The sequence below is a fragment of the Corvus cornix genome, chromosome 3 (assembly GCF_000738735.6).
Source record: "Corvus cornix cornix isolate S_Up_H32 chromosome 3, ASM73873v5, whole genome shotgun sequence".
NCBI classification, from domain to species: Eukaryota; Metazoa; Chordata; class Aves; order Passeriformes; family Corvidae; genus Corvus; species Corvus cornix.
The window spans coordinates 56,072,037-56,087,479 of NC_047056.1; the positions used below are offsets into that span (position 1 = coordinate 56,072,037).

Below are 15,443 nucleotides of genomic sequence, written 5' to 3' on the forward strand. Positions count from 1 at the left end.
TATTTTTACACTGGACATTTCAAAGCATGCCAGGCATACTGAACTAGAAGACCATCAAAAGAATATGTTGTCATATCTGTTAAGCCAGTCTTACGGGGTTTTTCTGCCTTTTCACTATCTTTCCTCCATCCCCCACTTTTTTCCATTCTTTTTCCACCTAATATGTTCCCCCTGACTATTCAGAGAAAAATGCTGGAATCCAAAGAGGTTTCATGCTTTCATTCAGAAAGTTGGGAATCGTTTTTTTGTTGGAGTTTTTTTCAAATATTTAATTATCCAGAAAAGGAAAGACAATTATGATTATGATGGGCAGAGATGAGATGAGGCGAAGTGCAGCTATACGTAATGCATGTAAGTTCAAAACCACCACAGTTTTTCACATGAAATTCATGTAAGGACTGCACAGCAGTGAACAGGGTATCACAGTTGTCTCTGAATGTCTTACTCAGAGTAGCATATATTTAAATAGTAAGAAGCTGACTTCTGGAGCTGTCAGGCCAGAGTTAAAGCTTACAGCTGTATAGGCAGAACAGATACTTTTGAATTTATAGACAAGGCCTCTACACAGTATCAGGCATCACATAATTTTTGTTCAAAAGTATTTTGTCCTACTAGATACCGTATAATAAATTTCACACCAGATCAAATTAAAACTCTTTCAGGCCAACTGAATGCATAAAATCTTGGTGTTCTCATCCCCATAAAAGGGAATGAGAAAGTGTATTTATATTTATGTGGCTGTCCTTCCTGCATGAACTTAATTAATGGGACAAATATAGTCTAGCATTCATCTCTTCACAAAGAGAACAACTGGAAATTTATTTAAATGAAATGTATAAAAGAATTTGCTCTTTATTCACCAGTGTATTAAACCCATCTTTGTTTCTGTAAAGGCAAATAAGGTGGTTAGGAGAGATATGTTAGAGGTCAAATTTTTTTCTGAAATTGTTGACCTAAGTTTTCAAACTGTCTGGAGTGTTTAGTTTTAATTCAGGTATCTTTATGGTTTCAGCACAATAAACCCATACAACTGAAGCAAGGGTAATTTAACATAGCCTGACATAATCAGCAGTCTGTGCTTGGCTGGAGTACAAAGCTGAATCTGATTTATCACTTTTTTGGTTCCTTTTGGTCAGGGAAGTTAGCAAATACACTTGAGGAGTTAGTTATGAATGGCAAGACTTTGATCAGCAGAGAAACAAATTGTTTAAGAAATAGCTGTGTCAGACACTCCCAGATATCTGGTTCAACTAGTACAAAAGCTGGAGTTTACTTATTAACCAATGTTAGTTGCTGCTTAGTGTCATATTAATAAGTGAAGTCAACCATTTTTTCCTGTCATAGGTTAGAAATAATAATGCATCTTTAATTCAGTTATGAGTTTTAAATTATAAATAAAAAAGCCCTTTTCAAAGAGAGCTAGAAATACTTGCTGTTCTTGGTGTTTCAAACTTTTGCCTGTCTTACGTTCTGAATTTTGGAGCAACCTTGTGTAAAGTTAAATGACTTTTTTTAGTGCAAAAATCCACTTTTTGGAAAGTCAGATTTATTACATTCAACTTAGGAGTGTTTGTGGTGTTGTCAGCTGTTTAAAAAATGACCTATTGCTCTGGCTGTGTCTTGGAACAAGGTCATGGCTAGATGTTTGAAGAAAAGTGAAATAAAACAGAAAAAAAGACTGAGAATACATAGTGCAGCAAAAATGCTCTCACAAATATGTATGTAGACAAAAGTGTGTTGTATTTGTGCAGGGTTAAATTCTGTTAATAAGAAGTGTTTGCAGGACCGCAGAATTTTGCTCCAAATACTTTCCCAGCGACCTAAAATGTAAAGTCTCTTATGGCAATGGTTCACTTGTTGTGTTTTGGGATTCACAGGGAGTGAAATTTTGCTGGAAGATATGGGGTTTCAAGTTGACCAGAGTTCTGTTGTATTCTTTTCTTTCTCTGTTGATCTGTTTCTCTCAGTAAGAAGAGGCTTGCAGAAAATTACAAAATAACCTGAGATCACATGGAGTACTAGTTAGTGTAGGGGTAACACAAGGTTGCTCTCACCTCACAGTCTGCTTTCTGTATGGTACTGGCAAGTAAACACAAAGCTGTGCTGGCCTGAAGCCTACAAGCCACTTTCCCACTCTGCTCAAACTCAGTGTTTGTGCTGCGTGAAGCCCCAGAGCTTCCATATGAGTCAGAGCACTGCAGGACTTTCTTGGCTCTCCCTGCACCATGCTATGAAATTATATAGGTAGTTTCCTGGCTAGGAATGGCTATTTTTAATGGAATTTTTTTACTCTTACAAGAGAGCAAAATATTATACAGAAGTTTTATGTAGAGGACGTGCTTCTATTTAAATCAACAACAAACTACTAGACTTTAAAGGGAACATAAAATATTCAGTGAAATTGCTGATGAGTTGTGAATCCCTTGGGAATAAAAAGTCAAAGCATGCCAGCACCTCTCCTGTTTTTTAAACTAAGGAGCTTATGGGCATCTTTTATATATCAAGGTATTATTTAGCCAATTAAACAAGCAAAAATACTCAGGCATCTTCTTTTTTTTTTTTCTTTTTTTTTTTTTTTTTTTTTTTTTTCTCCAGGAATTAGAGGAATCAATAAGAACAAAGGAAAAAGAAGTCGAAAATGTAGAACAGAGTGGTCTTTCTTTGGTACAGAACAAGAATGAAGAAGTCTCTTCTGCTGTTATGAAAACACTGCAAGAAATTAACCATTCCTGGGCCAATTTGGATCACATGGTAAAAGAATCATTAAGCAGAAAATTTCAGCTCCAGGAACAAGGCATGGAGGAGAGGGAGAATTAGCAGTTGCAGCTAGTGGATTTCTTCTGTGTTGTTGGGGAAGAGATTCTAAATCATGTCCCTCTTTCAGTCTCTCTAGCCATCAATTCCCAAGTTTGTGTGTTCATTCCACATAAAATGGGTATAATATTTCTTGTTTCAAGGATGCTTTTAGTCATTGTAATTGAAACTGTTTAGATGCTTTCTGATATTTAGTGTAAAGGTGCCAAATTAACTTCTCAAGCCCACAGGTCTCACAGAACAAGGAAGAGATCAGCATTCATTTTCAGCATTCAAAGTTTGGTCAACATCAGTCTGCCTTCTCAGGAGAAATGCAGTATGTTAGTGTTAGCCTCTCTGCTGACTTCCATAAGCTGATTTCCCTGTCTTAGGGATATGTGTAGTCTCAAGGAATTTCTCTTGATCCTGCTTTGGACCAAAGTAAAATGAATCTTGACATCTTTACAGTCCCTTCCATCCAACCTTTATAAAATCAAGCAGAACTTTATGCTGTTCCCAGTGTAAGCATAGTTGATGGTTGTACAAAATCTTCATTCTTCAATAGGTTTAAGATTAGGCATGTAGGACAAGAAGCATATGAGATCCCAAGGAAGAAAATAATTTAAACAAATCCCAAATAGCTTGAATGCTTTTAATTTACTTTTGTGTTTATTCCTCCCTCCTCCCAGGTTAGCCAACTGAAGATATTGTTGCAATCGGTTCTTGATCAGTGGAGCATTTACAAAGTGGCTTATGAAGAACTGAACAGTTACCTGACAGAAGCCAGATATTCTTTGTCCCGTTTTTATCTTCTCACTGGTTCTTTGGAAGCTGTGAAAGTCCAAGTTGATAAACTTCAGGTGAAAAGAGTTGATTTTGTCTGAAACTGCACGGATGCAGATGGCTGTACATTTTGGTTCATAAGAAGTGGAAGTACAGACATACTGGCACATTAAAATCACATGACATTAAGAGAGCACATTATAAATGAGCCATTGCATTTTTCATTTTGCAGAAAAATAAATTTGGGATAGTTGTTTCCTTTTAGGTTTTTGATGCTGTTCTTTATAATTTTGAGCCATACTATCAAATTTTTACAAGTTTTTAAGTCATGCTAATGGCCATTAAAACTAAAGTTTCTGATGCTACTTCATCAGGCTTCGGAGTTACAGGCACATGTTGAGATCACATTTTTAGCCCCCTCCAACCTTGCAGTAGATTGATGATCAAAAAAATAATGTTCCAGTAGCTGAGATACTCACATGTTCAAGTAATTTACCTCTGTAAAAAAAGCATGAAATACAAAGTGATTCCTTTTATAAAATTATAAATTAATATTAACGGAAATACATTAATTAAATAAAAATATTCCAATTATTGTTCTATTACATAGAAAGACCTTTTATTTCAACCAAAATTTTAATCTTTGAAATCAAAAATAATTATACAGACATTTCCAGACGCCCAAAGTAAAAGAACTTCTGTTGTTCTTACTCTGTTCTTCTGTTAGTATTTACCAGAAAATTTAGATTTACATTATAATTTAAATAGTTTTGTGATTTGAAGTCCAGAAATATATAAAGCCAAATTATCTAAGCATAGACAGCACTTCTATAACCAAGATTTAAAGACACTCTAATCATGGACCTTACAGCTATTCTTCTAAGTTTTAATTTTTTTGCACATTAAAGAGAAGGAGTCAGTAAAACAATAGGTGCAGAAAATTGCTTTTTTGCTGATTGTGAATATAAACTCAGCCTGAGATTTACTGGGCTGTTCAAACTGCAATAACATGCATTAAAAATATTTAAGTTTAAATTAAAGGACAAAAGAGCATTTTCACTGAGCCACAGAGTGGGTAAGGTTGGAGGGGCCACAGTGGATCATCTGGCCCAACCTCCCTGCTCAGGCAGGGTTGTCAGGAGCACATGGCGCAGGATTGTGTCCAGAGGGTTCTTGAATGTCTCCAGTGAGGGAGACTCCACAGCCTCTCTGGGCAACCTGTTCCAGTGTACGGTCACGTGCACAGTAAGGAAATTCTTCCTTGTGTCCTGGTGGAATTTCCTATGCATCAGTTTCTGCCCATTGCCTCTTGTCCCATTGCTGGGCACCACCAGAAGAGCCTGGCTCCATTTTCTTGGCACTCCCTCCTGCCTTTAGATATTTCTGTTCAATAGTGAGGTCTCCTCTCAGTTATCTGTTCTTGAAGCTGATCAGGCCCAGCTCCCTCAGCCTTTCCTCATAAGAGAGGTCATCAGCCTCACTCCCCTCCGCTGGACAAAGCACACTTCCCAGAATGTCATAGGTTAGCAAGCCAAACCAAACTACACTGACACAAACCACTAGACTGACAGACGTACATCAGGATGGTAACTGGAAGAGCAAGAACCTTATTTTCAGAATATGGCTTGCTTTATGTTATTACTTTTTCATCTTGTTCTAAACAGGAAAATGTTATATAGTTAGTTTTCTTCCATCTGTTAATTTTTTAAGTCTGAATCAGTCCATGTGCTTACTCATTCTGTACAAAAGTACTTGTTTAGAATAATTTCTTTTACAGTATTTTTACATTTTGCAAAAATACAAGATTAGAATTTACTTTTTGCTAAATTTTATATAAAATCAAATTATCCAAGAACAATATTTATATTAAACAACCTTCTATTTATATGAAACACATGAAATCAAGTTTTCATTCATAATCTAATGCAATTGATACATACTATTTTGAAATGTTTCTACATCATGGAACTTTAATAACTCATGGTTTTGTTTTGTTATTATTCTACTTTAGAGCCTACAAGATCAATTGGAAAAACAAGAGAGCAGCTTACAGAAATTTGGTTCTGTGACAAATGAATTGTTGAAAGAATGTCACCCACCTGTGACTGAAACACTTACCAACACTTTGAAAGAAGTGAATATGAGGTAGAAAATGTCTGTGTTAAACTTTCATTTCAGTAGCAAATCTGTATTTATCCACTACCCAGTTTTCCATTATCTCTATTTTTCTTATATTTTATTATTTTAAGTTCCTGAGGTCATGAGGGGTTTGTTGGAACAGGGCACTATTATTCCTTTTGCCAAGGACTGGAGTAAAACTCTCATTTACTGTTAACCATAAAAGAAATACCTTCTCCAATGAGCATTTGGACATTACCGTCAGTAGTTTTGCTCTATGCTTGACTGCCAACCAAGATTCATAAATACCATGCTGGAAAATAATACTGCACTTGAAATTTGAGAATTGTGTCTGAAAATTTTGTTTGCAGTGGTTCAGTGGTTTGCATCAGGTTCCCCAAATTTTAGGTTATTATTTCTAGTTGTAGGAAGAGCATGATAGGCGGGAAGATCTGAGCTCCTCACCAGTACCTTGGCAAACAGATTCCTGAGCTTTAAATTCAGGAAAGAACCAGTAAAAGGGTTTACTCAGAGCAGATCCAGGAAGAGAGGATCCAAAAGGAAAAAGATAGTTTTGTGGAAAGCTGGAAATTTTTTTGAAAACAGTCATGCCAAATTTATTTTAGTCTCTGTTCAGTCCTGTCCTAGAAACTGGAAGTGGGGGGAGGGATTATTTAGCCCCATTTCAAAAAAGATACTGTAGAATTTAACCATTTCAGTGATGGCTGACAGAATTTTTTGCTTCAGAACCTTTGCTTTTTCATCATACAGTAATAATTGAGAAATATTGTGGTTTTCTTTGGTAAGGAAACAATTAGGCAGTTTGATAACTGCCAGCACATTTGAGAATGTATGTGTTCTTGGCTGCTATTAGAGCAAAAAATTCAATGGGGGATTATTATAAGAAATAATTCAAAGGGAAATTGCTTATTTAATTGGATAATATAAATATAAAGATTTTTAATATGTCTGGGAGTATTTTACAAGTGAGTTACAAAGAGCTTTATGACTTAAACCCTCTGTGTCAGAGTTTGGGAGGAAATTGCAGGAGAAAAAATGGTGTCTTGTTTACATATGTTCTGGGCCTCTTAGGTCCTCACAGGAATCTGCTATTGGCAGTGCATGGTTGGTCACGGATGCTCTGTGAGGCTGAGGGTACTAAGTGGAAATAGCAGGAGATTCACTTCAAAAAGGGTGCTGCAGCTCTGATCACAATCATTAATAAACAGCATCCAAGATGTAGCACAGATCAGACACATTGTGACAGGTCAGAACAGCCTGCCAGCATATTTGTTGGTTTGGTATTTTTGTTATCAAATGTCTGGATCTTGATTATTACCAAATTTTTTAAAAGTCAAGAGGCCATGGGAAACAGCAGAGAGGAAGAGGGACACATATAGTTGTTGTGGACTCCCAGGCTTCGATCACTCATGCAGTCTCTTCACCAGGTGGAACAACCTCCTGCAGGAGATTGCGGAGCGGCTGCGTGCCAGCAGGGCCCTGCTCCAGCTGTGGCAGAGGTACAAGGACTGCTACCAGCAGTGCTCTTCCACAGTCCATCAGCGAGAAGACCAGACCAATGAACTCCTGAAGACTGCAACCAGCAAAGACATTGCTGATGATGAAGTTACTACTTGGATTCGGGACTGTAATGTATGTTCAGTTAAGCTTTGCAGCTTTTCTCAGCTCTGGGGGCTAAAAAAACATCTCAAGAGGCTCTCCATTACTAAACTCTATAGTTGGTATTTTAGAATAGAATCTTGTATATTAACATCTTTCATTTTACTGATGCAGCTTAGGCACGGGAGAGACAGCTTTACATCTGCTACCCAAATCTCATGAGTGTCTCTAAATTTTGATCCCTCCATTAGTTGCTGTGGTGTTGTTTCAGAAGCTGGTATCTAAAGTCTTCTCTCTGGAGAAGGTGCATAAATTATATCATTTGATTCAGCCTTAAGTCCCTGCTTAATGAAGGTATTCTTGCTTGGGAAAGTATCTCTACCAAGTCTTCTGAGTTCCTTATAATAGAAAGAAACACAAAATCCATTGACTGTATTCCCACCAATCAAGACCATTCACATTTTCAGAATGATGGAGATGTCTTTATACTTCATTATGGAAGGACACCATTCACTCTGAAACCTTGATATTCTTCCTTTTTCAAGATTTTATCTCAAGATACAAGCAGAGTAGTTTGTCTTCTCTCTGTGCTTACATTTTGGTTCTTTTGAGCTTAAGTTAATGTTAAGTGTCATTTGACCAAAAAAATAAAATATTAATTATCTCAATGCAAGCAAAATAATTACAGTGAGAAAAATAAACATGTTAGTGTTAAAAAATAAACATGTTCATGATTTTTCAGAGCATTTGCTGCCATGGTCAGGCACCATGGACTGGCAATTCAAATTGTTCGGTTCAAATAATTTATTTCCTGATGTCCCATTCTTTAACCATTGTGTTAGGCTATTTAACAAAGTTATTTTTTCAGCCCTCCTGGTAAATCATAGCAGGAAGAAAAGGGGGATCTACTCTTGAATCAATTCACAGTGAGGGCTGCCACTGCTTAGGACCATCATGTCAGTAAATTCAAAGGATTTCTTTCAGCAGTTACTGTCTCATCAACAACTCAGGCTTGCTCAAAGGTAGCTGAGCAGTGTCTTTTTTCTGTTCCTTTCTGTACAGGTTCTTTGACGTATCTTTTTATTTTTTGACTCATACAGAATGTAACTGGAAACTTTAATATTGAAATGCAGTAGTAAATAGAAGTTTTCCTTACAGTGCTTGAGTTCAGTCATTTCATTCTTCCTTTAAATCAGGGGATTAAATCAGAGTGTCATGTTAACTATTCATGTCCTTATTCAATGTGATGCCACAGGATGTACTCACAGATTTGAAAACAGCCCAGGAGTCACTGGTTATTCTTCAAGAACTGGGGGAGGAGCTAAAACGCCAGGTGGAGGCTTCAGCAGCAGCAGCCATACAGTCTGATCATCTCTCTCTGAACCAGAATCTGTCAAGCCTAGAGCAGGCGCTCCGCAAGCAACAGGCTGCACTTCAGGTATGCAGACAGTGTTAACAGTCCTCAAATGTGATCGTCCTGTGGTACCTGAAAAGATATAAATTAGCTAAATCTGCCTGGGAAAAGAGGGTAGTGTTACCTGTTCATCAGCCTTTCCTAGACTTCCCTGGAAGCCAAAGCTGAGAGTAGAAAATATGCTGAAGTCCAGGAAAGAGACTTTGGAAGAAGGTCCAAATTCTGGGAAGAGGATACCAAATCTCATGCAGGAAAATGTCTGGAATGCCAGGGTGGCCAGGCTTTCTGCACGCAACAGTAGTGCTAACAACTGTATCCACAGCTACTGCTCCCCTGAAGACAACCACTTTTCCCACCTGTTTCTTTAACAGTAAAAGAAACGAGAGATTCGGAATATTGTGTGGAATTGATTTTTGTGGTTCCTATTAGTGTCAGTGATCAAACTGATGCCTACCATTTGTGTCAAAGCCTATTTAATAGAGGTTGCCAAATTGCTTGTGTCACCAGGGACTGAAGAGCAAAAAAGGAGTGGAAGAATGTATTCCATAGGAAACTATTAGGTTGAAAAAGCCACAAAGGTAGCAGCTTCTGTTTGAGAGAAAAGAGGATTTACCCAAGAAATCCAGAAGTGTCTGAGATGTGCTTATAGTATCACTGTGCTGTGAGAAGACAAAACACAGGAAAAGTTCTTAATTTAAAATTGCAATAGAGTGACTAGTCATCTCTGCTGGCAGTAAATTAAACAGGGGAGTTACTTTCATAAAAGAAAGTTAGAAAAGGTTATAAGGAGATAAGCACTTTGCTGAAATGTTACCTTTCCTATGATCAAAAATCCTCTTCTAACCTAAAAAAAAAGTCAAACTTATTCCACAGTCTGCAAGCAAAGCAGCAGTTACAATTGCTACTAGCCAATTCAACTGTTAGCAAATCTGTAATGAGAATAACCAGGAGTGTAATGTCAGTAAGGAGGCTGCAAAACCAAAACTGTGGATCCTTTTGTATTCAAGGCTGGAGCCCTGGACTATCAAACCTTTGCCAAGAGCCTGGAAGTCCTGGAGACCTGGATAACAGAAGCAGAAGAAACATTGAAAGAACAGGATCCCAGTCACTCATCTGATGTCTTGGCAATACAGAGTAGAATGGAGCAACTCAAGGTGACTAATAAACACAGGAAGTGCTGGGGTTTTTCCTCTGTTATTTGTAGTACAGGGTATGCACAGATACCACACATGCATTCTATATGTGGTAAAGGACTATCACTCATGAAAAGTGTAAGACTGAGAACTTGGAAGTTTGATGGCAGACAAGGAATGATTGTTACGTTGTCCCTGAGTAAAGTTGAGAAGGACAGTCAAACTTTTCCAGAGTAAAATTAATAACGGATAAAAATGGGAATGGAAACTTCAACAGTTTTTGGAGATTTCCTTCATCTTGTTTTCTCACAACTTTTTTGAATTTATTAATTCCTGTCTCAGTGGTATCTCATTTAGGTATGAAGTAATTCATACATTTTGGGTATCTTGATATACTGAAGAAGCATTCATACTTTGTACTGTCATCTCCATTTAAGGTCTTGCACACTTCTTTTTGTGGGGCTTCTTTTTTCCCTCTCCTTCTTTCAGTGGCCATGACAAGAAGTTGCTGAACTTTGTCATGTAGGCTGTTTTTGTCATTTTAATCTTCCATTCTTTTTCTATCAAGATTAACTATAGACAGAATTCCACTTTGGACATGATAAAAAGCAGAGCATTTTCCTTATGTAGTGAATTGAGTATTTCTGTACTGCAAAACAAAAACCTAGAAATAAAAAGTTGAATAATTTCAGTGGGAATTTTCCAGCCTAGAATTCAGGCTAAGGAGCAAGGAATAAAGCTCATTTATTTTGACAGTAAAAATGTATGGCTTCGAACACCAGCCTACTTTTGCAGCTCTGAACTGTAAATCCCCCATTCAGCAAAACACTTCAGTGCAATTTGAGTATACTTCTCTGCACACATTTAAACATGAACTTCTCCTGGTCTGGAACCAGAAGATGAAAACTGGAAATGCAGTTTTTTCCTGGCATAGAGATTGCTGACCACTTGGTGGCAACCAAGGCCGTTCTAAATTTAAATGAGTGTTAGTTCATAATTTTGAAGTCAATAATAATGTAATTCCTGAACTTCCCAGTTATCACTTTTATTGTTTGTTGCAGAGTCAAATGCTGAAGTTCAGCAGCATGGCCCCAGATTTGGACCGTCTTAATGAGCTGGGTTACAGGCTTCCTCTGAATGACAAAGAAATCAAAAGGATGCAGAACCTGAACAGACATTGGTCTCTGATCTCATCTCAGACTACAGAGAGATTCAGGTGGGGATAAATAAAGATTGTTACACAGTTTTCTTCAGTTACAAGTTAGAAAGTATACCTTTTGCAGAATATAGAAAATGTTTCAGATATTTTATTAACCAAAGTTCCTTTTTTTTGGTGTACTTAAAAGTAAAGAGCAAAGCCATTGAGCTGAGAAGTAGGTTTTGGCACAAATTACCGTAATTTGAAATGAGTAGGACTGCTTCTTTTCCAAGTATTGGCTAAATAAACTGAATGAGGCAGCTAAGTGGGAAAGGTGTTACCATCTGATTTGGAGTTACCTGAATCCATCTTTCTTCCTTTCTTTCAGTAAGCTGCAGTCTTTCTTGCTGCAGCAGCAGACCTTCTTGGAGAAATGTGGAACTTGGATGGATTTATTAGTTCAGACTGAGCAGAAGTTGGCAGTAGAGGTTTCAGGAAACTACCAAAGGCTTTTAGAGCAACAGAGGGAACACGAGGCAAGTAATCATGTATATTTATACATAGCTAAAACACATACTATTTATACATAGAAGGAATGCACATTCTTTTTTTGAATGATACAGTAGCATGCCTTGAATTGTATTGGTGTGCACCTTCTGTTAAAAACAGAAGCATGCAAATATGTTAACAATAGCCAGTGTGGAGGAGGATGTGAGTGTCTGTGTTTGTGCATAATGCGTCACTATGCCTATGAGTGCATCCCCTACATTTAGTCTACTTCAGTCTGGTTTGTACCAAGGAAACCAAAGCTCCTGCAAATACCTAACAATTCTCATGCCATTTGGTTCTTTGTCTTCAGTCATAACTGGAGAAAATATCTATTCTGATTTTGTTTATTTGTTACTAAATTATCATTGCATATAGCATAGAACATGTTAAGAGTTTTTTGTCAGTTACCATGTTATATGACTCACCATGGCGCCTCCATTTGATAACATTTCCTTGGAGAACAAACTGAATTGGTCTTTGCTGCATGCTGGAGTCGTTTGTCTGTTTGTAACAAATCAAGAACTAGCACAGCTTTTGCTGCAGGGAAAAACTGATTCAGAGTTTTTACTAGTACTAGATTCAGAGTTTATGATTCTTCTGTGAAGTCAAGTGGTGCACATTTTTTCTCCACCCATATTGTTACTGCCAAGAATCCTGGTAAAGATCAAGTAAAAGAAGTCAATTTTCATACCAGAGCTCCCATGTGGCTGCAGTAGTTTCAGTTCCCACAACTTTTTCAGCTGACCTTCCCCTAGACTCAGGCCAGATTACAGGAAGAGTTATGTCCTTCCCCTTCGCTTGCCTTATATCTCACAGCATAGTGTTTGAATGAGTGTCTGATAGCAAAAAGTAATTCACAACCATTTTTAGCGTACGTTTGCTTTAGCATCTAACTGCCTTTGCTTTCACAAATGTCATCCATTTAATTTCCTTTCGTTGCTGCCAGCATTAACTGGACAGTCTCTTTGTAAGTTTAAACATCTCAGGTCTTTGAGATTTGAATGTCCAGAAATTTTTACTAAGTGGATAATTTCCTATTGTTGTTGTGTCTAGTCATAGCTGTAATTTTTTGAAGGGAGTTAGGGCAATCTTCTTGCATTTGTTTGTCTTGAGATCTCAGCTTAATTCTCTCCTGAAACCTTGATCTGAGCAGATGAATGTTACTTGGACACTCTGTTTAAGCCCTTTTTTTGCAACTGTGAAGTCATCTCAGAATAAGATAATTAATATCTGGTCTTCTAAATACTGCAGTTCATCCTAAAAAAAGAAACCTGATTTTTTTTTTTTTTTTTTAAGTCTTATTTTTGGCTTTTTTTATAATCAAAATGTATTCATTACAAAGTGTCCTTTTCAGTGCTTCCTGATAGTCACAAAAATTTTTCTTTCCACTTCTTGTGGCTGAAAGGGTCTAATCTCAACTTCTTGAGGTGCATTTCCACATTGTTTTGCTTTGTATTTTTGAAAATAATGAGAAAATGTTCTGTCCACCTGAATTCCCAGGATGGATATTGAAATGCTTCCAGCTCTGTTATTGCCTTTCCAGTGACTCATAACTTTGCTGGTTTTTACCCAAAGAAGACCCCAACCACCTCAGTGGCCTTATTTAGAAATATCTTCCTGGTGAAGTTTACAAGGTGGCGGTGATAGCTTTTACAGACATCATGTGCTAACACTGACATCTGCATCAGTCTGCCAAGACAATCTCATAATCACTCTTGCATGGTTCTCCAGTACATGGCACAGTGCTTGAGACTCCCATGCAGTGGGAATTCACTGAGACAAGTGCTTGAAAAATGCTGGCAGGGGAAGGGGAAGGAAGTTCCTTGCCAACTCAATTACCGAATTTTTTACTGTGTGCTGGTGTTGTCCATTTCAATGCTTGCCCTCCTTTCCTCCTCCTTTGAATACCTATTTCTGTGATTCATGGTGATCTACATATGAGAATAAATTTGGGTGACAAGTAGTCCCAGGTAATGGGGTATCCCTCTTATGTACAGAGTGTAAATATGGAAAGGAAGTGGATGGTGACCGAAATATCTCTACTTTTGTGTAGGGCTTGAATACATCTGCTCTAAGCAGAGTTCCTCATGTTCTATAAGCTTTTATTTCACCTGTCCTCCTAAAAAAGTATTAAAATTTTCCCTTTTGGAGGAATTGGTTTTGCTGGTTTTTAGTTTTGGGGTTTTTTCAGGTTTTTGAGGGGGTTTTTTGGGGGAGGGGGGATGGTTGGGTCTTTGGGCAGGGGGAGTTGTTTAACAAGTTGCAACCAGTTGTGTTGTTTAGTCTCAATCTTTCAAAAGTGCTGGTAGATGCTGTTGCCTTCTGTGCCTCATGTCCCGTAACTTGACAAAAATAGATGTAAAATTTCTGCCTTTTTGCTCAGCTTTCTGAAATTCTCAGTGCCACACTTGTGGCTTCATTCATGTGATAATAATAGTGTTCAGTTTCCTTCTGATTCAGGCTCAGTCAATGATAAGTGCCAGGGTATTCAAAGAACAGTATCAAATATTTCTGTGAAGAAACCAGACAACATTCTTTCTTTCTATGGGAAAATTTATGACCTGAGTAGAATTTTCAGAGTTAACTCAGTGATTCAGAGAGGCAAATCTCATTTTGAAAAATTACTGCATCGTCTAGAAGTCCTAAACTACACGCAATGTGCTTGAGAGGTTTAAGTGTGCAGGTGCCAGTGGGTGTTTTGCTGGCAGGTGCAGATGCAGGGATTGTTACTATCACGATTTGAGCTGGCAGGAGGCCATATAACAAGAGTGGTCTAGACTTGGAGAATAGTGCCTCTTAGTTCAGGCAAGGGTGAACTTCTGTCAACTGCAAATACCATCACTAACTAAAGAAGAAAAATCCAAAGCTTCATACCAGTTTACTTTTTCCTCCAATCTCTCAGTAAACCTTTTGAGCACAGAGTGGGTCCAGTGTGTGCCTGAGCGCGCCTTCATGAACATAAAAATATTCCTGAAGAACCTTACGTAGAGACATAGTTCATTACTAAAAGAAAGGATGTTTTTAAAAATAAATTTAATTAGTATATACACTTGAGTTATGTTTGCTTAGGTAGTAATTAGGTAATTTTTTGTCTTAAGTTACATTTAAGTAATAAGAGGGTTTTAAAAATATTGTGGAAGTTGATTATGCTATTATTATTTGTGAGGAAAATGAATATGAAAATGTGGAAAAAATGGAAAATTGATTTCTAGCTCCTATACATTTCTTTTATAGAAAATTTATAGTCTATTTCTTTTAAAGTTCTATTGGCAATGTAGAAGTGTATTAAAAGTTTATATAACACTCTCACATACAGTCTGTGTAACAAGGCAAAAGATTATAAAATTCTTCAACGTGTCAGAAAATAAAAAGTGCCCTTTCTTTTTACAAGCGAAAAATACCTTATCTGGATTTTGTTGTAAATTACATTGTAAATTATGATGTCAATAATACAACTGTACTCAGAAACATAAAACCTAGATCCTGTTGATATAATTTATCTTTATAATATTGGTGTTGAGGAACTAATATTAATTACTAGAAGCAGCAAGTAAATCTAAAATGAGAGTTTTCAATATGTTTCTACTAAGGTCATGACAAAACTCCCATTGAATTAATCTGACATGAGATTAAATATATAAAAATTCATTTTTATCAGTGCATACAGACAGAATTAAAATGTAAGATCTTATTTTAACATCCTTGTCTCCTGTACAACAGCTATTCCAGGCAGAGATGTTCAGCCGCCAGCAGATTTTGCATTCAATTATCTCTGATGGGCAGCACCTCCTAGAACAAGGACAGGTGGATGACAGGTAGACATTGCTGTATTGTTGCTGCTGCTGGTTATGTGAAGTAATACTTAGGCTAGTGGGAGACTTCCTAACAGAGGAGG

General features: G+C 37.2%; 1 protein-coding gene across 1 annotated transcript in view; it reads left to right on the top strand.

Annotated features, from left to right (window-relative positions):
- The window catches only part of SYNE1 (spectrin repeat containing nuclear envelope protein 1), a 294,515-nt gene that overhangs the window by 234,499 nt on the left and 44,573 nt on the right, over window positions 1-15,443 (top strand). The window contains 9 exon segments of the mRNA XM_039568730.1: window positions 2,596-2,751; window positions 3,483-3,653; window positions 5,588-5,721; window positions 7,143-7,347; window positions 8,570-8,752; window positions 9,736-9,882; window positions 10,923-11,077; window positions 11,388-11,535; window positions 15,269-15,363. Coding sequence (XP_039424664.1) covers window positions 2,596-2,751; window positions 3,483-3,653; window positions 5,588-5,721; window positions 7,143-7,347; window positions 8,570-8,752; window positions 9,736-9,882; window positions 10,923-11,077; window positions 11,388-11,535; window positions 15,269-15,363 — 1,394 coding nt within the window.